This window comes from Urocitellus parryii, chromosome 9, assembly GCF_045843805.1.
Source record: "Urocitellus parryii isolate mUroPar1 chromosome 9, mUroPar1.hap1, whole genome shotgun sequence".
Taxonomy (NCBI): Eukaryota; Metazoa; Chordata; class Mammalia; order Rodentia; family Sciuridae; genus Urocitellus; species Urocitellus parryii.
Genome location: NC_135539.1, coordinates 82,089,644 through 82,113,613, shown reverse-complemented (window position 1 = coordinate 82,113,613; position 23,970 = coordinate 82,089,644). Strand labels below are relative to the sequence as shown.

Genomic DNA, 23,970 nt, shown 5'->3' with positions numbered 1-23,970 from the left:
TATGGGATACTCTCATGGAAACTCTAAATATATTTTTTCTATTTTATGAATTATATAGTTTTGTGCCTGTGAAAATGAATACTTGCTAGTTCCTTATAGCTTATGTCTGCAAGAAGACTCTGGCTAAACAGAAACTTTAGGTTATATCCAAATTTTATTTCTCAATTAAAATTATATTTCAAATTGAGATTAGTTCTCATTTTATAATCTTTTCACTCAAAACCAAATATTTTTGCAATTGTTCACTTAGAAGAAGAAAGTAGGGAATCATAGCTAAGTCATCCAAAAGTTAAAAGAAAAAAAAACAATCCTGTAAATAAAAAGTTTCTATAACTTTCACTGAAGTAGTTCTCTGTTAAAATTGTTTCAAGTTTTATAATTATGAAATATGTCAAAATATCAATGTTCCAAAAGTAACACTACACCCTTATGCCAACCACCAATATTAAAACACTTGCTCTATTTGCTTCAGTTTCTTCTTTTAAAATGAGATATTATGTATCATTCCCCAAAACATTTTTATACTTTTAGTTCAGATTATAGGTCTAGAAATCTCACACTATTGTGCTTTTGAGTGTTAAAGTCCACATTACAAATGGTATGTTTTTAAAAAATGTCTGCTCTGTCTATTTGCTGTTGAAGACTTTATAGGGTAAATAATAATTACTGAGAGCCTAGGCCATTTAGCATTATTTCACTTATGCTAAGAGAAATAATAAATATGGCTTTTGCTAGAAGAGTTTATAGTCTAGTTAAAGTATCCAAAATGGAAAACAATACAAGTTTTTATATTTTACCTATTCTATAGGTAGGATGGAGTGATTTCCAAACATACAGAATGTGTTTTATTTTAGAAACTGTGTCTACTTCTGGAAAAAAGTACCTTAAAAGGTCAATTTTATATGTTTTAACTTAGGAAGATTGAATTATTTAGCATTATGAGCCAATTTCAGAAATCATCCCTCAAGGAGAACTTTTACCTTATCTTTTGGAAGCTTGTTTAGAGAATCCTTAGAGTAGAAATTTACATAAATAATGAGGATTTAGGACTTGCTAGTCACCATGGATACAAGAATGTGTCAAGTGATTAGGCAGGAGGACTAGGACACTAGTTCACTTCTAAACATCGGGCAGAGCAGGATCCCACCGCACAGGGAGGATATTTATAGACATGGTTCGTATGGTATCCACTCTCCTGGAAATAGCAAACACTAGCCCAGTAACTACAAAGTTAATGAGTGCCAGAAAGAAAATGCATGCTGAATAGAGCTTACAGGTCAATTTTAATACAGGTTAGAATCTGCCAAATGTGTAATGTAGGTAAACTGATGGCCAAAATCTTTTACGGTAGAAACTGCACTTTTGTAGGTTTGACATCTGGAAACTTTACTTTGCACTTAACTTCATTTTGTTAGTGACATTAATGAAAGAGCCAGGGACGGAGCAAGAGATACATGCTTGTTGGTCCAAAGAGTCTCAGACCCTGTACTCACAGCCAGGGTCTTAAATGGAGACTCGGTAGGCTATTGCACGGAGGACTCAGAAAATGATTTGTGGTGCAATGCTTGAATTTCTTTTCTCAGAAAGAGTAATGGATACCACAGTATCAGTTTAGAGCCACTCAGTGATTAGAACCCATACATTGCAGTTGCTTGTTCAATTAGACCATATATTCCCCTGTTTTGTACCATATTGTCTGATATACATGCTCTTTATATATTTGTGGAATGAATTTGTTAAAAGTTCTGTGCAGGGCTGGGGTTGTAGCTCAGTGGTAGAGCGCTTGCCATGCATGTGTGAGGCACTGGTTTCGATTCTCCGCACTGCATATAAATAAATGAATAAAAGTAAAGGTGCAGCAGCAGCAACAGCAGCAACAACAACAACAACAAAAGTTCTGTGCACCCAAACTATGCACGTTGTACGGATTATCTGTGAAAAGCACTAGAAATACATATCGAAGAATTCCCATGTTGATCTTGAATCCAGGGAATCCTGGTTTAAAATATCACGTGTTGGGTCCCCTTTCTTGGAGACTCTCCACCCCCTGCCCTCCCGAGGCAAGCGGGAGGGAGAGGAGTCTTCCTGGCGATGCAAAGTGCTGAGGAAGTTGGTGCCCAGTGCCACAGCCATGCCTGGGTTTAAGTTCGGAAAGGGCGGCGAAGGAGCCCAGAGGCCACGCAGGGAGCAGGTGGGAGGCTGTGCGCTCTCCCGGCGCTCGCCAGCTCGATACCGGGCGCAGCCAGTAAGCGGCGCTGGCGGCGGGCGGAGCGGGCTGCGGATTACCTGCAGCAGCCGGGACAGCGAGCTCCTCCCCGCGCCCCCGCCCGCCCCCACCCCGCCCCCGCCGCGGCACTACCCGAGCTCCCCCGGCTTCGCGCACTCGCTCGGAGGAGCGGGGCCGAGCGGGCTGCCGGCTGCAGGCAGCGAGCGCGGCTGCGCTACGGGCCGCCTCCCCGCGTCCCCCACCCGGCCGGCCTCCTCCCGCACAGTGCGGCGCAGGGAGGCCCCGCGCCTCGGCCGCCCCCGCGCGCCCGCCCGCGCAGTCTCCTAGGCTCTGCAGGCGCGGACGGCCGGGCGATCGGCACCAGCAGCTCGGCCCCCTGTCACCCCCGGCTCCGGGCAGCGGCAGGTGCAGGAGCAGGAGCAGGAGCAGGAGCAGGAGCAGGAGCAGGAGCAGGAGCAGGAGCAGGAGCAGGAGCAAGCAGCGCGAGGGGCCGCCGCCGCCGGGCTCCGCAGGGCTCTGGAGCCGGCCCCGGCTAGGATCGCGGAGCCATGGCCGATGGGGGCGAAGGCGAGGACGAGATCCAGTTTCTGCGAACTGTAAGCGCCGCGTCGTGTGCCCTCCCAGGGGAAGGGGGTCGGGGCATCCGCTGACCAGGTCCCGGTAGAGTGGCAGCGGGGACCGCGGTGCGCAGGGCCCCTGAGATGCAGGAGGGCCGGCATCACCAAGTGTATGCAGGTGTGCGTGTTGAGCCGGGAAAGGGCAGGGCGCGTGTCTGTGAGCGCGTGTGGAAAGCCAGGGAACCCAGCACCGCGAAAGCGTGGCGAGCCGGCGGGAGGCTCCCGGGCTCGGTCCTGGGGCACTGGGAACCCGAGCCTAGGCTGCGGAGTCGCGGGCTGAGGGTCCGGCGGGGCCAGGACCTCGGGGCGGCCGGGAGAAGGGTGAAGATCAGGGTGGCCCGTGGGGCGCAGGGGCAGTGGGCTCTCGGGCTGTCGCCGGGAATACCACCGCCGCGCGGTCCCTCGGGCTTTGGGGCTGGACTTGCGCGCTGTCACGGATCCAAGACATCAAGATCCGCGTACTTGGCATGGCGTGCGCAGCGTCGGGCTGCGGGCGGGGGGCTGCAGGACTCTGCCCGAAGGTTTCCCCCAAGTCAGGATTCTGCAAAGCGGGTAGGGGGTTGCTTCCGTGGTCCCCGCGATTCTCGGGGCTGGTGCCATGGTGGTTGCTGTGACCGCTTGCAGAGCGTGGAGGCATGGGAAGCAAGTGTGTGTGTGTGTGTGTGTGTGTGTGTGTGTGTGTGTGTGTGTATGCACGCGAGCGCGCGCGCGTGTGCGGGAGGGGATGGGCATCATGAAGGTGTCGTTTTCTAAATACTGGCTTATTGAATGCAGTGAAGTGCGTGCCAACATGCATGCGTGTGTGCGTGTGTGTGCAAGAGCAGGGAGGCTGCCCGGAATGTCCACGCTGGGTGGCAGGCAGGGAGAGGTTGGAACCACACTAATACAATTCTTTCTCCCTAAGTACCTTTTGGCGCTGCTCCTTCCTCCCTCTGATTTGTTCGAACACTGCAGATACTTCCCAGCCTGAGGCGTTGCTCACCTCCAAGCTGAGGCTGACAAGCTCAGGACCAAAGAAATGCCACAACTTCGTGCTGGGAATAACCCAGTTAGCCTGTGCGGGATCCTGCCTTCCTCATTCCTGCCCTCCTCCCAAAAGGATATCCCTCACAGTATTACTCGACCCTGGTCTCTTCTGGTACTTCTTCCTAGCAGTGGAAAAGATCCCATTCCCTAGGCCTATTCCCTCCAGGATCACAGAAAATCCTAGAGATGGATGAATCTTAATACTAACCAGATGCTAACTTTTAGGTGTGACAGCCTCCATGATGCATTTGGATAATTTGCATGAGAAGATTGTAAAGGACCATTTTTTCCCCATTTGCTGTGCCTCATCTTTTCTTGTGGGTTGGGGTCCTCTGTGCATTAAATGGGAATAGTGGAAAGCTTTGGAAAGGGTGAAACCCAGGGCACACAGCAGCCTGGATATGGTCTAACCTGAGCTGCATGCTATTGCACCACCGCTGAGCTGTTTGAGGTACCATTATCCTAAGACCTGGCTCCAGGGGATGTATTCACTAATCCCTTGCTCACAGGGAGTATTTTAAGCTGCCTTTCTAATAGTAATACAGTTTATTATTTTTTCTTAGTGGAAAATGATTTACAAACTTTTAAAACATAATCAAGTCACATTAGATTTTTCTCAAAACTGAGAAATCTTTTCTTCAAGCTAAATAACAAAGATTTAGTTGTTGGATGATTTTTACATTCAATTTTTTAAAAAATCAAACTCAATAGGGTTAAAATTAGCTAGGAAATTTTGGATGACTGTGTGCACTCAAGGGCTTCCTGCAGGCTTAAATGTTAAGCCCAGCTCGAGGAGGTGCGGTTATCGGAATGCTTAATGGGGACTGAGGGACTGTGCTGCTGAAGGGGTTTTGCACATATAAAGTAATGTTAACTTGGTGCCACTTGACAGCTGCCTGTCAGCTGGAGCAACACCTTTGATAAGTGGTATTGGGCAAGATCTGGCAGTCCTAGGCTGGGATTTTTCTTTTAATAAAACATTTGTATGTAGCTGTGCTCATGATAAATGACCTTGAAGGAGGTAGCAGTATGGAGCAGGGGATTTTTTTTTTTAGTTTAGTATTAATATCTGAAAGGAAAATATGCCTTTTTGTCAATGTTTTGCAATTTTGCTGTGGAAATTCTGCAGTCCTTTACTAGCTACCTTGCCGTCTGCCCTCATTCCTTTCTGTTTTATTCTTTTAACTTGAGAACATTGATAGTTCAGAAATGTTAATGGGGTTAGTAATGGAGAGCATGTCATTCCTACATTAAATTCATCTTTGTTGTTCCCTGAGGCATTTATTTATTTACTGTGTATTGTCTCATCAATATGAGTTCTGTTGTCTTTTTTTAAAAAAGCAAATATCCCAAGAGTTATCAAAACTGTACACTTGATAAAATAGTTGTAAATCAAGACTTCCCAGTAGTGAATAGGTGAAGTCCCATGTGTAGAAGAAGAAAATGTAGTGGTCATCAGGACACGTTTTATGAGGTTGGTCAGGCATCAGCATGTCTGGTTGGAGCATCCTGATGATTATCTCCAGCAGGCCTCCACCCTGGCACCTGTGTTTAGCAGTCCTGCACATGGAATTGCTTTTCTGTCCACTGTCCACAGCTTTTTTTCTTTTGCTGCAAGAGATCTGAGACCACTGTTGAGGGAAGATGAGGTGAGCTTGTTAACGGGCTGTTTCCATGAGTTATGTTTGCTGCTGTAGATGAAGCTTCCTATGTGAGGGGTTTTGTCACTGGTTAGCCCCACCTCCTTCTCCCACCTCCTTCCCATTATGCTGCGGCTTTCTATCCTGCCAGCCTTCCTCCCAATGGTGGTGTACAGGAACCATCAGCTTGGCTTAGCAGCTTCTCACCAGCTGGAGACAAGCTCACTCTGGTCTACTTATCCTTAGAGAGCCTGAGAGTGTGTTGTGTAAACTCTGCACGGCTGGGACCCTTATTATAGGCAAATTTTATCGTGAAATAAACCCAAAGTTCCCAATGGATTTGTTCACTGTCATGTCCAAATACATCCATGATTTGAAATTTATTGCTTTGTTCTATTTAAAAAATTTTATTAACTTTCCAGCATAGTAAGAAACTATAATTGGGTATTTAAAAATGTGGAACTTTTTAGTTATGCATCTCTTTTCCAAGCAGTTTATAGAATTTCATTAGAAGACTTTAAGAAAGCCATGATATAAAATGACCTTGGTCAAGGGTGGATTTTTCTGAGTACTTGGCTTTCCTTTGCTTTGTGCAAGCACAGTTAGTTGCATTCCTCCCGGGATGCACTGTCACATAGTTTTATATTCATGCAAGATGGGAATTAAAACTTGGTCCTAGCTGCAAAAGTTATTCTGCTGGGGATGCCCACAGCTCTCCTCTGCAGAAGGAATCTTTTCACTGTAGGCTTCTTCTTGGGGCATATATATCTTGCTCTATAATGTCCAGAAGCATCTTAAAATGTATTCATCAATTAATAGCAACAATCACGTGGTGTCAAAGGCAGTGCCTAGTGCAGTGTAGGCTGGGTGGGATGTGTCATCTGTTTGTGGAGGTCTAGAAGATTCATGGAGTGGAAGCAATGTTGCAGCATGCAGAGCCCAGACTAAATCTCAGACCCATGGCTAACAACGTCTTTTAATGTTGGGAGAAAAAGGATGCTTGAGAATGTTTTAAGTTCACGACAGCTTTCTCAACTGTGGGAATGTCACCGGGGACTCAGTGAGCAGTGGAAATTAGCACCTCTTGCTTCCTTGATAAGGAAGGCATGGGACAGCTTTAGATAGATGTGCACTGAGGTATTTTCACAAGGAACTGATAGAAAGCATCCCCCCAGCTTACATCATCAGACCCTTTTACTTAGAAATTAGTTGGCAGGAAGGACAGAATCCAAAACACTTAGGGACTAATTTATTTGACACTTAGTCTTATTTGCGCTTTGGCTTTAGGTAAGTGGTTTTATCAAGGCTGATTTACCCAAAGAAGGATTCCGAACAGTGCTGGGCAGCTCTATTTGCTGTCTATAGTGCTTGGGGACAGGGAAAGAGGAGGAGGCACATATTTGTTTCCTACAACTCTGACACTGTGGCAGTTTTATTAACTCAGAAACATTTGTTGAGCACCTTCTGTATGTGTGGTGTGATATGAGGTGTTGAGGAAGCATTCAACATAAACAGGGAAGTGATTTGTAATTATAAATGCAAAGGAAAGACTGGCATAATGATTAGAAGGAAAAAAAAAAACTACCTATCCCATCTCTAGCCTTAGGGTAGGAAGAGGCCTTTAGGAAACATTCCCCAGGCTGCCCCAGGTTTTGGCTTTTTCAGATAAGGAAACTAAAGCTCAGAGAGCCAAAGTGACCTGGTCCAGTATCACCCTCCTGCTCCATGGCAGGAGTACTGTACAGTGTGAACACCAGAGACATGGTGTCTGAGCACAGTGCTCTTACAGATGAGGCCCCCACCCAGCTGTCCCATTCCACCCTCAGTGTCACCTCCCTAGAGTTCTCCATCCTTGTCTGCCCTCTTGTCCTTCCAGCCACTGAAAAGGAGGCTTTCCCCTCCTTTCTAAGGTTACAAATCCTCATGTGCCCTAGATCCTGGGTCACCATGGGTAGACCATCCTTTGTCTTTGCCTCCCCCTCTACTTCTTCCTTCTGGTTGACCTTGAGGCGTGTGAATTCCTGTCATCTTAGAACTTCCTTGTTTGACCTCATCTAGCTGCAGTCACTGCTTGTCTCCCTATGTGTCACCTGGCTTCTCCTCTGGGCTGCAACCCATGTCAAAACCTGATGTGGCTGGCAGCCTCTGCCTTGCTGAATCTGAACATTCCTCTCTGTCCCTATCCCTGAAGAGCCTGCTCAAAGTCTGCCAGCCTGACCCTCCTTTCTGTAGCTACTCTGTCTGGTCATGGGGACATGGTACCTTCTGGGCTCTTTTTATACATTTATGGAGCATGATTTTTTTGGGGGTTCATTTTCCTCCTCCTTCTCCAACTCTGTGATTATCCACAAAGATTCCATTCTATTTCCTCTTTTCTCTCTTCTGCCTTCATGAGATCATCTGTGTCATAAAATCTGGGATCTTTTGAATAATGGAGTTTGGAAAGCTTTAATAACTTCATCAGGCTCTGAGAGCAGAGAGGTGGAAGGGAGCTCTGTGGGGTCTCTTGTGAGGGCGGCATAATCCCACTTATGAGGGATTAACTAACCTGTCCCAGAGACCCCACCTCTTAATACCAATGCTTCAAGGGAGAGGATTTCCACATAGGAATTGGGGGACCTAAATATCAGATCCGAGGACCCCAGCACTTGTTTCAGCCTTCATTAGCCCATGTTCCCCAACACACTGGCAGCCCCCTTCTTGCCATTTTAATGAGACTTGTCCCACCCCTCAGTTCAGACACCTGTCACATCCAGTCTAACCCTCTGCTGGGCTCATGACCTCTTAAAACGAGCCCTTTCCTACTCTGCTGTAATTTCTCCATCTTCCAAGGAGCGTCTAAGAATCACATCAACCGATTCTGATTCTACTTTCTCTGACCATCTCTGAAGCTTCCCATTCAGTGCTATGCATTATACCTCTTACCTAAGATCTGCAGGAGGATCAGGGTCCCAGGATTCCCTGTGAGGACAGGCTTGAGAGAAATCTCATGGAAAGTAAAGGATCAAAGATGGAGTGAGAGCCTGTCCAGAGGCAGATGAGTGGGAGGCTTGGTGGTGAGATTCTGAGAAGAGCAAGATCAGGTGTTTAGGGCAGGAGAGGTGGCACTTGAGGGCCCAGGGCTGAAGCCCTGTCATGTCAGTGTTCAGGCCACATGGTGTCCACCTGCCTTGGGGTTGTGTGCGGCCCTCTTAGGACACACACTTGAAGCATTCTGGAGGCCGACAGACATGTCTCTGCTCTCAGACAGTGTGAGCCCCGAGGCTGTGTGTGCTCAGTTAGGAGGCCTGAGCCCCTTTACGGAGTCTCTACCTGCTACTGTTGGTGATGATGTCATTTAAGTTCTTTTATATATACTATATGGTGTGTCTGCCCCAAGTCTTTCATGGGCATTCTTCTTGTGAAATATGACAGAATCCCTCAGAGGTAGGCACAAGGAATTTAGGTCCCCAGAACAGGGTTTGCAGATACCAGGGTGGACGCAGGCAGCTGCTCTGGAACCCTTGCTCAGCTGTGAAAGCCAGGTGGTCCTGTTCTTCAGGGTGAGTGTACTTTATGCAGGGGGACACTCGGTGCTCTGCTTTGCTCTTTAGGCACACATTGTTTGTGGTATGGAATGCACATTTCTTTACCAGCTGTCTACCACATGACAGGGCATGTCCAGTGTGGGTGGAGTTGACTGATTCTGTGAGACAGTATTTTGGGTAATAAAGTTTATTAGGTTACCTTCTTTTGGTGTCCTGAACTGGGTGTACACTTTGTTCACAGCAGTGGGCCAGGTACTCAGGAGCTACGTGGAGGGGCAAGAGGACACCTGACATCGTGCTGAGTGTCCAGCAGTGGAACTTCATGGTCATCAGGCTGGGAACAGTGAGCTCCTGGTCCTGCGTGGACTGTGTTCTGTGTAAAGTCACAGGGGAACGAAGGTGAAGAATTGACGAGGTGACCTGGGCTCCCAGACTACCAGGCCGTGCCATGGCTGAAGAGCAGAGTTCTTTCATATACAGCATGAAAATTACATTAAGGGAGTGTCTGGAATGTGGAAGGACATCAAAGACAAAGGTTAAAGCTTTAATAAAATGCCACTTCAATAAGGGCCCCAAATTTTTCTGGAATTTATGAAAAATTTGATTAATTATATTTTGGAGAAAGTTGAGGTTTGGGGAGTAGAAAGGGGTGAATACACATTTCAAAATGCCTTTGTCCTTGAAGACAGTATTTTAGAGCACTGTACCTGGGGGCATGTGGCAGTTGTGGGACACGTGGCCTTTTCCTCCTTCCAGGTGGAACCACATATGAAGGATGATGGCCACCGTAGAAAGGTACAGAGGCTCCCTCCCATGTCCTTCAGCCTCCTTATGGCTTTTGGGCTCTCTCCTCATCCTCGTTGGTCTAGGATGCGCTAGACATGTTGCACCTGCAAGAAGGGCGTCTGTGGCTGGAGTCAGGATCAGTGCTCAGATCCTGGCTGAGGGTTCAGTGAAACACCAGGGAACTGCATTTTGAGTCACAGACAGGTGAAGGGCCATGATGGAATGTCTGATTGATGACTCCAGTGTCTGGTCCACTACTCTCCTGGTGATGGCAGAGTGGTGCCTGCTCCCAAGGGTGGGTGTCATTGCTAGGGAGGACAGTGAGGAATGGCGTGCACAGAGGAGGAGCTGTCAGCTGGTGGAGGGGAGAGTGCTTGCTGGCACCCCTCCTGTTACAGTGTCCTGTCCCTTCACTGAGTTGGTCTGAAACATTAGTTGATTGCCTACTATGTGCAGTGTTAGGAGCCACAGCAAAAATATTGATATAGGCACCTTTGGATTTAATGACTGCCAGCCAGCAATTCACATTCATATGGTAATTGGACTCATGCTGTCTAGCTGGCCCCATTTCAGGACTCAGGTTACTCATGTCACTCTTGTAATGGGAGAGTTCCCATTGGTTGGGAAAGGATGGTAGGAGGGTGTTCCGGGGGGAAGGGGAAACCCCCCCCCCCTCAGGTAGGAGACACACGTGGCGGACTCACCTGTTAGGGGACGCACACGGCCTCTCTCTAAATAAAACTTTGTCTCAGTTTGACTGGCTTGTGTTTTTGTGCCCAACCGGGTTGCAAGATTGCAAGCCCGCGTGCACTGACAGCTCAGCAGGGAATCGCTCAGCAGGGGTGCCGCAGGCAGTGCTCGGCAGCAGGAGCGGGACTCAGCCGGCCCGGGGCCGGGCAGTTTGCGGCAGTGCAGTGCATCGAGTTGGGTGCTGGGACTCACACAGCTGTGTCTTGCTCCTTCAAAGAACTCATTGTGTGTCAGAGAGGGGAGGAGGACAGGAGGGTACATCAGGTGTCCTGCTGCAGAGAGGGCGTCAGAGGCAGATGCTGTGATGGGGAAGGATGTCAAGGAGGGAAAGTGTGTCCCCTACCAGAGTCCCACGGGCACCAGGCTTTACTGCGGAGGCAACTGAGACCATGATTTTATGTTGCAGGAATATCAAAGGACAAGTATTTTGGCTGCATGGATTCAGCTCATACGGGACAGCTATCATTCATTTGATTCATGGAACAATTCATTTAGTCTGTGAAGCAGCTAATTGTGTTTATACAGGAGTCTGAAGTGCAGAGAGCTAAAGTGACTTTCTCAAGGACAGGTTGTGAATGAGTGACACTGCTGGCTGGGGTCTTCCAGACACCAAAGCCCCATCCCTTCTTCTTCTCTTCCTCCATCAGGGAAAATAGCAGAAGACTGAGCTGAATGAAGATATAGGAAACGGGGCTGTTTGGCCTCCTCACTTACCCAGAGGGTGACCTCTGCCTTCTATCTGTCTTTGAGCCATTTTGCAGTTTTGTTGAATTGTGCCAGTGATTCCAGAACCTTCCATTCTTGAGGACAAACAATGCACACAGTCCTGGGGGACACAGCTGGGGTGTGGGCAGGTGTGCACTCACCAGGTGCCCTCAGCTCAGCATTCCAGAGGGGCGCTTTGTGGAGTCTCCTTGTAACCTGCTGTGACACTGTACTGTTTTTTTTTTTTTGGTTGTTAATGAATTAAATTTCTGCCATGTGTTTCTTTGTTTGAGTCATTTGCTTTTTGAGAAATTATCTTTGGCATCGCTAGTGTGCCTCCTAAAGTCCGGGTGGGAGGGATTTTGATGGATAGGAGGGAGGAACGGTGGAAGGAGACCCTGAGCAGAGGCAGTGGGTTTTTCTTGTCCCCCCCCCGCCCTTTCCCAAGGGCTCTCTCCACTCCTTTCTGCCCTGCTCTGTGGCCAGAAGGCCCCCCAAACTGAAGGTGCTGGGGCCCCATGTCCTCCCCTGTGCCTCATAGAGGCAGGTGCTGGCTCTCCACTGTTGCAGCTCAGTAGATGTCCTGCTGTCTCTGTGGGACCTGCCCGCTCCCTGGCCAATGCTCTTTCCTTAGACTCTTTCCAGGTAATCCCTGGAGGGTGCCATCTCTCTCCCTGGCAGGGGCCCATGGAACTGGCAGGAAACATGGGGACACTTTTGGGAAGGAGACAAAGTGAGAGTGTGGGCTCTAGCAGTCCTGGAGGGGTGGTAAGCCCTGAGACTAGGGTCAGGGATCTGCTCTGAATTCATAAAGCAAGGGGGCCTTTGAAGGTGCTCTTTTTCCCCTCTCACAGGAGGGAAGTGGGTCAGGGCTGTCCATTAGGAAGATGAATGTGGCAGCGATTTGTAAGATAAATTGGGATATAGAGAGACCAGATAGGGACTGGAGCTAAGAAGTCTATTAGGTGATGTCACCACAGAGTTGGTACAAGATAATTCAGGCCTACATTTGGGTGGTGGCTGTGGAGACGGAGGGGGAGGTTCAGAGATGCTGCAGAGGGAGAGCTCATGGGATTGGTGACTGATTAGGCATAAAGAGAGGAAACAGACCAGGATGAGCTTGGGAGAATCAGAGGAAGGTGGTGACATTCATCAGGAAATCAGGAGGCAGTGGAGACTCCAGGAGAAGGCAGTGGGGCTGGTTCTGGATTGATTCTGAAGGACGTTATGAACTGAATTGTGTCCCCTGCAAAGACATCCCAATTCCCAAAACCTCAGAAGGTGGCACTGTTTGAGGGTCTTCACAGAGGGAATCAAGCTGAAGCAAGGTCATATGGTGGGACTGATCCCCCATGACCAGTGTCCTTGTCACAAGATGGGATTAGGATATAGACACAGGGAGAAAGAAGACTTCTGAGGATCGGAGCACCGTGGCCACAGGTCCACCCTGAACAGACTCTTCTTTTCCTGCAGGGGGCGCCAGCCCTGCTCAGGCCCTGGCCTGGGTTTGCAGTCCTCGGCGCTGAGACCATGCATTCCTGTGGTTGAAGCCTCCTGCCTGTGGTGCTGTGTTGTGGCATCTTAACTGAGGATGGGCCTCAGAGGTAGCTTGGATGCTCCTGGAGTGAGGGCAGGGATGGCCCCAAGGAAGGAGCAGCAGGCCTTGCAGCCAAGGCTGAGGAGGCAAACAGGAAGCCTCCAGGGCAAGGGAAGGTAGGTGCCCCATGCAGGGCCCTGGGAAGGGAGAGGGTGGCAGCAAGCAGGGCAGAGGAAGCAGATGCTCTCTTCATCCCAGCATTGAGGAGCAGGGAGGGCAGAGGGGGAGTCACGTTAGTCAGCCTCCCACCATGTCAGCAAATAAGGAGAAAACCCGCTGAAACAGAGAAAGGCTCCCGAGGACAGAGCTTTATTTTGGCGCACTGTGGGTTTTGGCATTTCCTGTGCATGATCGGTTGGTCCTGTTGCCCTGGGCCTGTGGCAAGGTGGCACATCCTGGTGGGAGGGTGTGAGAGCAAACCTGATGGCTGTGAAGGGAAAGAGAGGGGGCTAGGCACCCTCTGTTCCTTCAAGGGTGGTCCCCAATGACCAGAGGATCTCCCTCTAGGCCCCACCTCTTCAAGGCTCTACCATCTCCTAAGAGCACCACACGGAGGACCAAGCCTTGAACACTTGAGCCTGTGGGGACAATTAGGATCCAAACTATTGCAAAACTTATTCATTATTTTCTTTTTTTTCTCATGGGAGAAGCCATAATCTAAGATTGTAGGGGAGGAGAAATTATTGCTGTAGCAGGGTCCAAGGGACAGGACATGATAGAGACCTCCACCCCACATGCACCACCATTTTGGGCACATGCGCAAGCTGAAGGAGCTCCTCCTTTTGCAGACATCTAATTACTTCCTGCTTTACCTAATTTGAGGGAACACATATTTTTGTTTGAGTTTGGTTTAGCTTTGCATAATTTCATTTTCTGCTGGGGACCTTTTGGCAAGTAATTAAAATTGGAGCTTTGCAAAGCTTCACTGGTTCAAAGCTGGGCGTGTTTTGTGTGGATGTTGTTGGGTGTTGGTGATTAAGTACCCCAATTAGGCTGGATCGCAGGCGCATCTCATTATGAGTAGAAGAAGTTCATATTGCTAGCGATTTTTAAAAACACAAGTACTGTCTCAAAAGACTGGAGGGCTTCTATAGGTGATTACAAATAATTTCCAGGAAATGGTCAGCCTAGGCATATAGCAGAGTGATTTTCAGATGGCTCAGATCAGGGGAAAATGTTGGAATATGTTAGGAAGCAAAATGATTCTGCTAATAGCAACTGCCCTTGGCTTTCTTACTATGATAAAAGGCAGAGCGTGTTAAATAAATTTCAGCATTTTTTTTTCAGAAAATTAAGCAATTTCAATTTTCAGAGATATTTTGCCCACATTTCTAGGTAATTGGCATTACACTGCACATACAACTTATAGCTTATAAAAATATAAACAGTAAATGCATCTAGAACTTATGTATGCAAATTCCAGTGTGTTTTATATTTAACACAAGTGGCTTAAAAGCAAAAGCTTTTAACAAATGTCTGAGCTTAACTTTTTTGTGTATCTTGATGTTTTTAGTGTCTGAATCAGTGCCTATCACACTATCATAAAATGTGTCTGCCTTCAAGATAGCACTTGTCCAAAACTAGCCAAACCACACACATACTACACACTAAAGACACAATTAAGACAAAAATGTTACTTTCTGTCCATATCAAATTAGAAGGAGCACATCTTACCTTGTCTAAATGTATGTGTGTATGTGTGTGTGTGTGTATGTATATGCATATTCCAAAGGTCAATCAAAGTTATATATCCTGTAACTTTAGAACAACTTTCTTCAACCAGCAATTCACTGGGTGAAATGCTCAACACCCTGCTCTTTGGTGTGCCCAGCATGCTCTGGGCTACCAACACCTTGCTGGGCACACAGAGGTTCTCAGTGTCAGGGTTAAAGGTTCTACATTTCCAAGTGCCAGAATAAATTTAAGAATGGGCAGAGACTCAAGCTTACAAAGCCCACATGTTTAGTTCTTCCTCTCTTTGTAGAAAATGAATCACTCTTGTACAAATGTCATAAAATAATTCAAGAATCAAGTTGGAAGAAGGAAAGAGTTGGACTAAAGATCTAGCTGCCTCTTGGTACCTACCCCAAGACTCCACCATATTCCCACCTGGTTGCTTTGGATGCCGCTTTGGAGAATGGGAGGCAAGAAGCCTGGTTGGATTTGGGCACTCATTAAAAGGCAGTAGATCAGCACCGGGCTTCTTTATTATCGAGCGGTGTGAAATGACACGCCTACCTAGTAGAACATTTCCTAGTTTTGGTGCTTCCCAGGGATGGTCTATAGAACAAAATTTCATGAGAGAATTTCACATGGTTAGCAGAACAAGAAGGGTAGCAAACGTTACAAAAAACAAAACTGTTGCCTTGGAAGGGTCTAAAAGGCCCAGGATGCCCATGGAGAACGGCACCAGTGATTCCCTAAGCCATGTTAGTTGTCACAAAGTAGGGATGGGACAGAGGAATACACCTCTGCTTCTCTCTATTGATGGGCAGATGGACACCCAGGCCTGGGCAGGGGGTGTTGTGTGACTACTAGGAAGACTTCTAAACAGAAAGGGCTGAGGCCGGGACCTGGCAGTCTACCAGTCAAGAACGAATGTCTAGGGTACAGAAATGGATCTTAAAGTCTCGTGTTAGCAGTAATAATGCCGTTGCCTTCTAGAATGAATCATGGAGCAAACTAAAATCTGACCCAACAGAATCTGGGAAATAAATCAAGGAGGAGGACTTGCAGATCTTTGCATAAGAGAGAAAGTGAATAATGGCACCCGCTTTTGCTTGCTATTCGTACTGTCAGAAGTCAAGAACTGCATAATTCAGCACAGCTTCTAAGCAGAGCCCTGATATTGTGGATAAATACAATCTATTTTTAAGGTCAGATAAATTCAGTCTATTTTTATGGGCTGGGAAAAATTATTGCTGAAGGGTTTTTGGTAAGATTCTCTTACGCTGACTGAAATACTGAGAGCACAACAGTTTTTCGCATGAGTGAGGGGGGAAAAGAACAGCCACTATCAATCAGAGGAGGCTCAGGCTAGGTTTTGGTTGGGCAGTAGTTAGTAAGTTTTCAGACATCGTTCTCGTTTAGCTGAATGGTTGTTGTGACGGGTGCTGTGAACATGGGGTTGGCCGTGCGTTGGGTGGGTCTTTTCATGGAAGACCTTTGTAGGTCCCAGACAGGACCATGTGTGCCTGTGTGCTGTTTCATTCTGTAGAGATGCTTTCACCATCTCCTGTGGGTCAGGGGCTCATGGGGTGCTGTAGGTTTATCCCTCCTTCTTCATTTGCTATTTTAAACCAGATAGTTACTAGGAAGACTTCTAAACAGAAAGGGCTGAGGCCGGGACCTGGCAGTCCACCAGTCAAGGCTCCTACCAGCGACTTTGGTTCTAGAAAGCATTTAATCTTTATGATGGTCATTTCGGAGTATTTTACAGTGGCCTTAGTTTGCATTTTGCTGGTCTTGTCAGATACCTTTTTGTGTCTTTGGTGGCCATTTGGATGTGCTGTTTTGTGAAGCATCTGTTGGAGCCTCAACCTGTTTTTAAAGCAAGATTGCCTTTTCTCTTTGGTTTCCTGTACTCTCAGGTGCTCTGCTGGTGGTCTGGTCAGCTGTGTCTGTTGTGGGTGGCTTCCCTGTGCATGGCTCTTGCTGGGGTTTTGTCCTTGGTGGTGAACAGTAGGTGCTCATTTGACTGAGCTCCAGCTGCTCAGCTTTTTCATTCCCAGTTTGTGCTTTTTGTGTTCCCCCTGCCCACCCCAAGCTATTCTCTCATATTACCTTCCAGAGCCTTTATGGGTTTAACTTTGACATCGAGGCCTGGGATCCATCTGGGTTTTATTTTCTGTTTATAGTTGGGGGTAGAGAGCAGTCCCTACTCTCATGTGAATGTTCAGTGGATCCAGCACCAATTAAAAAGCCACCTTCTCCCACCATGCTGCGGTGGGCACTGTAGGGGTGCCATCTGTTACTGGACTCTGGCCGGTTGGTTACCCTGGTCTCTGCCTTTTCTTGCTCCTCTGTTGGCCTTTTCAAATGCCCCTGTTTTAGGTGGGCTTGTTATATGTTGGTGTTCATTCCCTAAATTTGTTCTAATTCCTTAAAGTTGCCTCTGCTCTTCTTGGCTCCTCTCTTTTCGGCTTAAATTTTGGAATTAGCATGTACATTTCCACAAAATAAACCACTAGAATTTGTAACGGGGTGGCGTCGATGCTGAAGATCAATTTGGGAAGAACTAACATCTTTATCATGTCCAACCTTCCAACCTGTGAGCAAAGTGTCCCCTTCCTTTATATTTAGGAATCATTCCATTTCTATCAGGAACCCTCTCTTCCCTGTGAGAGGGTTTGCATGCTTTGGGGTCAGGTTTATTCTGAGGTGCGAAGTGCTTACCCATGTTGGCGCAAATGATTTCCTAGAATGTGAGCACACTGTCAACTCCTCAGCCAGCACACCAAGGTCCCCACTGTGCCTCCGTTCCTGGCCACCGTACTTCTCATTGCCACCACCCCCTGAATCCCAGCAGCCACTGCTGTGTCCTCCACCTCTCCAGTTCTATCACTTGAGAACGTCACGGGGATGGAATGCCATGCGTGTGGCCTCCGAGGCTGGCATTTTCCCGTGGAATGGGTAGAGCACATTTTGCTTATTCCTTTGTCATGTCAGGACATTTATGTCTAATACAATTAACAACTGCTGGGAATAGTCTTTGACAGGCATTTAGGTAAACATGTGTTTTATTTCTCTGGAGTAAATGCCCAGGAATGCTCGTGGTGAGCTGTACAGTCAGCATATGTTTAGCTTTTAAAGGAGCCATGTTCCAGTGTGGCTGTGCCATCAGCCACCACCCTCAGTCTAGGAGTTGTGGGTTTCTCTGCACCCTTGCCGACGTTTGGAACTGTCACCATTTAAAACTCTGAGCTGTTGTGCTGGCTGTGTGCTGCTATCTCATCCTGGTGTTCATTTGCATTTCCCTGGTGGCTCCTAATGCCCAACATCTTTTCATGTGCTCATTTGCCATCTGTATAATTCTTTGCAGTCAAATGTCTCTTCACATCTTTTCTCGTTTTCTAATGAACTCTTTTTCTTTCTTTTCTTTTTTCTTTCTTTCTTTTTTTTTTTCCTATTCTGTTTTAAAAGTTCCTTATCAATTCTAGTCGAGTCCTTTAGCAGATACATGGTTTGCAAATGGTTTCTTCCGGTCCATAGCTCATCTTTTTCCTTCCTAACAGAATCTTTTGTAGCACCAAAGTTCTTAATTTTGATGCAGTAGAGTTTGTTGATGTTTTTTTCTCTGTGGATTGTGCCTCTGGTCTCAAGTCTGAGAACTCTTCACCAAGTCCTTGAGCCTGAATAGTTTCTTCTACAAGTTTTGTGTTTCATATTTAAATCTATGATCCATTTGACTTAACGCTTATATAAGACCTGAGACTTAGATCAAGGCTCTATTTTTTTTTCTTTTTTTTGCCCACTGATACCCAGTTATTCCAAGAGCATTTGCTGACAGGCTTACCATGCCTCCATTGAGTACCTTCGTAAAAAACTATCAGGCTACACTTGTGTGAGGCTGGGCTCTGTATTCTGTTTCATTCTTCTGAGTGTCCATCTGTCCTTCAGTGCCACACAGTCTTGACTTCTGAGGCTCATAAACTTTAAAATTGAATCAAGTGTTTCAGCTTCATTCTCTTTTAAAAAGTTGCTTTAACATTGTAATTCCTTTGCCTTTCCATATAAATCATAGAACATTCTCATCTGTATCTACAGAGAAAAAATTCATTGGTGTTTTGTTAAGAGCTACAGTAACCTGTGCATCAGCTTGGGGTGAATTGGCATCTTCAGGATCCTGAGCCTTTCAATCCATGAACCTGGTGCCTAGTGGTTTTCGTGGGTCTGGCTGAGGCCCCTGGAATGTTCTTTCTTTTTTTTTTTTTTTTTTTTTTTTTACCTCTTTTTTTTTTATTGTTGGTCATTCAAAACATTACATAGTTCCTCATACATCATATTTCACAGTTTGATTCAAATGAGTTATGAACTCCCAATTTTATCCCGTATACAGATTGCTGTATCACATCAGTTACCCTTCCATTGATTGACATATTGCCTTTCTAGTGTCTGATGTATTCTGCTGTCTGTATTATTCTCTACTATCCCCCCTCCCCTCCCCTCCCCTCCCCTTTTCTCTCTCTACCCCTTCTACTGTAAATCACTTCTTCCATTTGAATTATCTTGTCTTACCCCTCCTTTCCTCTTATATGTCATTTTGTATAACCCTGAGGATCGCCTTCCATTTCCATGCGATTCCCCTTCTCGTTTCCTTTCCCTCCCACCTCTCAACCCTGTTAATGAAAATCTTCGTCTCAAGCTCTTCGTCCCTACCCTGTCCTTGTTTCCTCCCCTTATATCAGAGGAGTCATTTGGTATTTGTTTTTTAAAGATTGACTAGCTTCACTTAGCATAATCTGCTCTAATGCCATCCATTTCCCTCCAAATTCTATGATTTTATCATTTTTAAATGCAGAGTAATACTCCATTGTGTATAAATGCCACATTTTTTTAATCCATTCATCTATTGAAGGGCATCTAGGCTGATTCCACAATCTTGCTATCGTGAATTGTGCTGCTATGAACATCGATGTAGCAGTGTCCCTGTAGCATGCTCTTATTAGGTCTTTAGGGAATAGACCGAGAAGGGGAATAGCTGGATCAAATGGTGGTTCCATTCCCAGCTTTCCAAGAAATCTCCATACTGCTTTCCAAATTGGCTGCACCAATTTGCAGTCCCACCAGCAATGAACAAGAGTGCCCTTTTCCCCACATCCTCTCCAGCACTTATTGTTGTTTGACTTCCTAATGGCTGCCAATCTTACTGGAGTGAGATGGTATCTTAGGGTAGTTTTGATTTGCATTTCTCTGACTGCTAGCGATGGTGAGCATTTTTTCATGTACTTATTGATTGATTGTATGTCCTCTTCTGAGAAGTGTCTGTTCAGGTCCTTTGCCCATTTATTGATTGGGTTACTTGTTGTCTTATTGTCTAATTTTTTGAGTTCTTTGTATATTCTGGTTATTAGGGCTCTATCTGAAGTGTGTGGAGTAAAGATTTGTTCCCAGGATGTAGGCTCCCTGTTTATCTCTCTTATTGTTTCTTTTGCTGAGAAAAAACTTTTTAGTTTGAGTAAGTCCCATTTGTTGATTCTAGTTGTTAACTCTTGCGCTATGGGTGTCCTATTGAGGAATTTGGAGCCTGCTCCCACAGTATGTAGATCATAACCAACTTTTTCTTCTATCAGATGCCGTGTCTCTGATTTAATATCAAGCTCCTTGATCCATTTTGAGTTAACTTTTGTGCAAGGCGAGAGATAGGGATTCAGATTCATTTTGATGCAAATGGATTTCCAGTTTTCCCAGCACCATTTGTTGAAGATGCTATCCTTCCTCCATTGCATGCTTTTAGCCCCTTTATCAAATATAAGATAGTTGTAGTTTTGTGGATTGGTTACTGTGTCCTCTATTCTATACCATTGGTCCACCCGCCTGTTTTGGTACCAGTACCATGCTGTTTTCGTTACTATTGCTCTGTAGTATAGTTTGAAGTCTGGTATCGCTATACCGCCTGATTCACACTTCCTGCTTAGTATTGTTTTTGCTATTCTGGGTCTTTTATTATTCCATATGAATTTCATGATTCTTTTATCTATTTCTACAAGAAATGCAGCTGGGATTTTGATTGGCATTGCATTGAACTTATAGAGAACTTTTGGTAATATCGCCATTTTGATGATGTTGGATCTGCCTATCCATGAGCAGGGTATATTTTTCCATCTTCTAAGGTCTTCTTCTATGTCTTTCTTTAGGGTTTTGTAATTTTCATTGTATAAATCTTTCACCTCTTTTGTTAGGTTGATTCCCAAGTATTTTATTTTTTGGGGGGATATTGTGAATGGAGTAGTTGTCCTCATTTCCGTTTCAGAGGATTTGTCGCTGATATACAGGAATGCCTTTGATTTATGCGTGTTGATTTTATATCCTGCCACTTTGCTGAATTCATTTATTAGCTCTAATAGCTTCTCTGTAGACCCTTTTGGGTCTGCTAGGTATAGAATCATATCATCTGCAAATAGTGATAATTTAAGTTCTTCTTTTCCAATTTTTATCCCTTTAATTTCTTTCGTCTGTCTAATTGCTCTTGCCAGTGTTTCGAGGACTATGTTGAACAGAAGTGGTGAGAGAGGGCATCCCTGTCTTGTACCAGATCTTAGAGGGAATGCCTTCAATTTTTCTCCATTCAGAATGATGCTGGCCTGTGGCTTATCATATATTGCTTTTACAATGTTGAGGTATGATCCTGTTATCCCTAATTTTTCTAGAGTTTTGAACATAAAGGGATGCTGTACTTTGTCGAATGCTTTTTCTGCGTCTATCGAGACTATCATATGGTTCTTATTTTTTAGTCTATTGATGTGGTGGATAACATTTATTGATTTCCGTATATTGAACCAGCCTTGCATCCCATGGATGAATCCTACTTGATCATGGTGTATAATTTTTTTGATATGTATTTGAATCCGGTTCGCCAGAATTTTATTGAGAATTTTTGCGTCAAGGTTCATTAGAGATATTGGTCTGTAGTTTTCTTTCTTTGAAGTGTCTTTGTCTGGTTTCGGAATCAGGGTGATGTTGGCCTCGTAGAATGAATTTGGAAGTTCTCCCTCTTTTTCTATTTCCTGAAATAGCTTGAAAAGTATTGGTGTTAGTTCCTCTTTAAAGGTTTTGTAAAACTCTGCTGTATACCCATCCGGTCCTGGGCTTTTCTTAGTTGGTAGTCTTTTGATGGTTTCTTCTATTTCTTCTATTGTTATTGGTCTGTTTAGGTTGTCTATATCCTCCTGGTTCAATCTGGGCAGATCGTAAGACTTAAGGAATTTATCTATGCCTTCACTATCTTCTATTTTATTGGAGTATAAGGCTTCAAAATAGTCTCTGATTATCTTCTGTATTTCTGAAGTGTCTGTTGTGATATTGCCTTTTTCATCCCGTATGCTAGTAATCTGGGTTCTCTCTCTTCTTCTCTTCGTTAGCATGGCTAAGGGTCTGTCAATTTTATTTATTTTTTCAAAGAACCAGCTTTTAGTTTTGTCAATTTTTTCAATTGTTTCTTTTGTTTCAATTTCATTAATTTCAGCTCTGATTTTGATTATTTCTTGCCTTCTACTTCTTTTGCTGTTGTTTTGCTCCTCTTTTTCTAGGATTTTGAGATGAAGTATGAGATCATTTATTTGTTGGTTTTTTCTTTTTTTGAGGAATGAACTCCAAGCAATGAATTTTCCTCTTAGGACTGCTTTCAATGTGTCCCATAGATTCCGATATGTTGTGTCCGTGTTTTCATTTAACTCTAGGAATTTTTTAATTTCCTCCTTGATGTCTTCAATAACCCATATGTCACTCAGCAACCTGTTGTTCATTCTCCAAGTGATGCTTGATTTTTCCTTTCTTCTTTTATCATTGATTTTCAGTTTCATTCCATTATGATCAGATAAGATGCATGGTATTATCTCTACCCCTTTATATTGTCTAAGAGTTGCCCTGTGACATAATATATGGTCTATTTTTGAGAAGGTTCCATGTGCTGCTGAAAAAAAAGTGTAACTACTTGATGTTGGGTGGTAAAGTCTATATATGTCAATTAAGTCTAGGTTATTAATTGTGTTGTTGAGTTCTATAGTTTCCTTGTTTAACTTTTGTTTGGAAGATCTGTCCAGTGGTGAGAGAGGTGTGTTGAAGTCTCCCATGATGATTGTATGGTGGTCTATCAGACTCTTGAACTTGAGAAGAGTTTGCTGGATGAACACCGCTGCACCATTATTTGGGGCATATATATTTATGATTGTTATGTCTTGTTGGTTTATGGTTCCCTTGAGCAGTATGAAGTGTCCTTCTTTATCCCTTTTGATTAGCTTTGGCTTGAAATCTATTTTATTAGATATGAGTATGGACACGCCTGCTTGTTTCCGCTGTCCATATGAGTGGTATGATTTTTCCCAACCTTTCACCTTCAGTCTATGGATATCTTTTTCTATCAGATGCGTCTCCTGTAGACAGCATATTGTTGGGTCTTGTTTTGTGATCCATTCTACTAGCCTGTGTCTCTTAATTGGTGAGTTTAAGCCATTGACATTTAGGGTTATTATTGAGATATGGTTTGTACTTCTATCCATATTTGTTTGTTAATGTTACTAAACCTGATTTGTTATCCTCTTTGACTACTTTCCCCCCTTTACTGTCCTACCTCCCATTGTTGGTTTTCAATGTTATTTTCCATTTCCTCTTCCTGCAATGTTTTGCCAAGGATTTTTTGAAGAGATGGTTTTCTAGCTGCGAATTCTTTTAACTTTTGTTTATCATGGAAGGTTTTAATTTCATCTTCTAACCTGAAGCTTAATTTTGCCGGATACACGATTCTTGGTTGGAACCCATTTTCTTTCAGTGTTTGAAATATGTTATTCCAGGATCTTCTAGCTTTCAGAGTCTGTGTTGAGAGATCAGCTGTTATCCTGATTGATTTACCCCTAAATGTAATCTGCTTCCTTTCCCTTGTAGCTTTTAAAATTCTTTCCTTATTCTGTATGTTGGACATCTTCACTATAATGTGTCTAGGTGTGGATCTCTTATGGTTTTGTACATTCGGCGTCCTGTAGGCTTCTAGGATTTGGGATTCTGTCTCATTCTTCAAGTCTGGGAAGTTTTCTCGTATTATTTCATTGAATAGGCTGTGTATTCCTCTGGTTTGGAGCTCTGTGCCTTCCTGTATCCCAATGACTCTTAAATTTGGTCTTTTGATATTGTCCCATATTTCTTGGATGTTCTGTTCATGGTTTCTTAGCAGACTTGCTGAGCTGTCTATGTTCTTTTCCAGTTGAAATACTTTGTCTTCATTGTCTGATGTTCTCTCTTCTAAGTGATCTACTCTGCTGGTAGTATTCTCAATTGAGTTTTTAAGTTGGTTTATTTTTTCCTGCAATTCTAGTATTTCTATTTGTTTGTTTTTTATTTCCTCTATCTCCCTGTGAAATTGATCTTTTACTTCCTGGATTTG

General features: G+C 44.9%; 1 protein-coding gene across 1 annotated transcript in view; it reads left to right on the top strand.

The window, feature by feature from the left end:
• Positions 1-2,775: 2,775 nt before the first annotated feature.
• Positions 2,776-23,970, top strand: part of Ryr2 (ryanodine receptor 2) — a 588,770-nt gene continuing 567,575 nt past the window's right edge. Inside the window, exon 1 of the mRNA XM_077802933.1 lies at positions 2,776-2,823. Coding sequence (XP_077659059.1) covers positions 2,776-2,823 — 48 coding nt within the window. The remainder of the gene's footprint in view (positions 2,824-23,970) is intronic.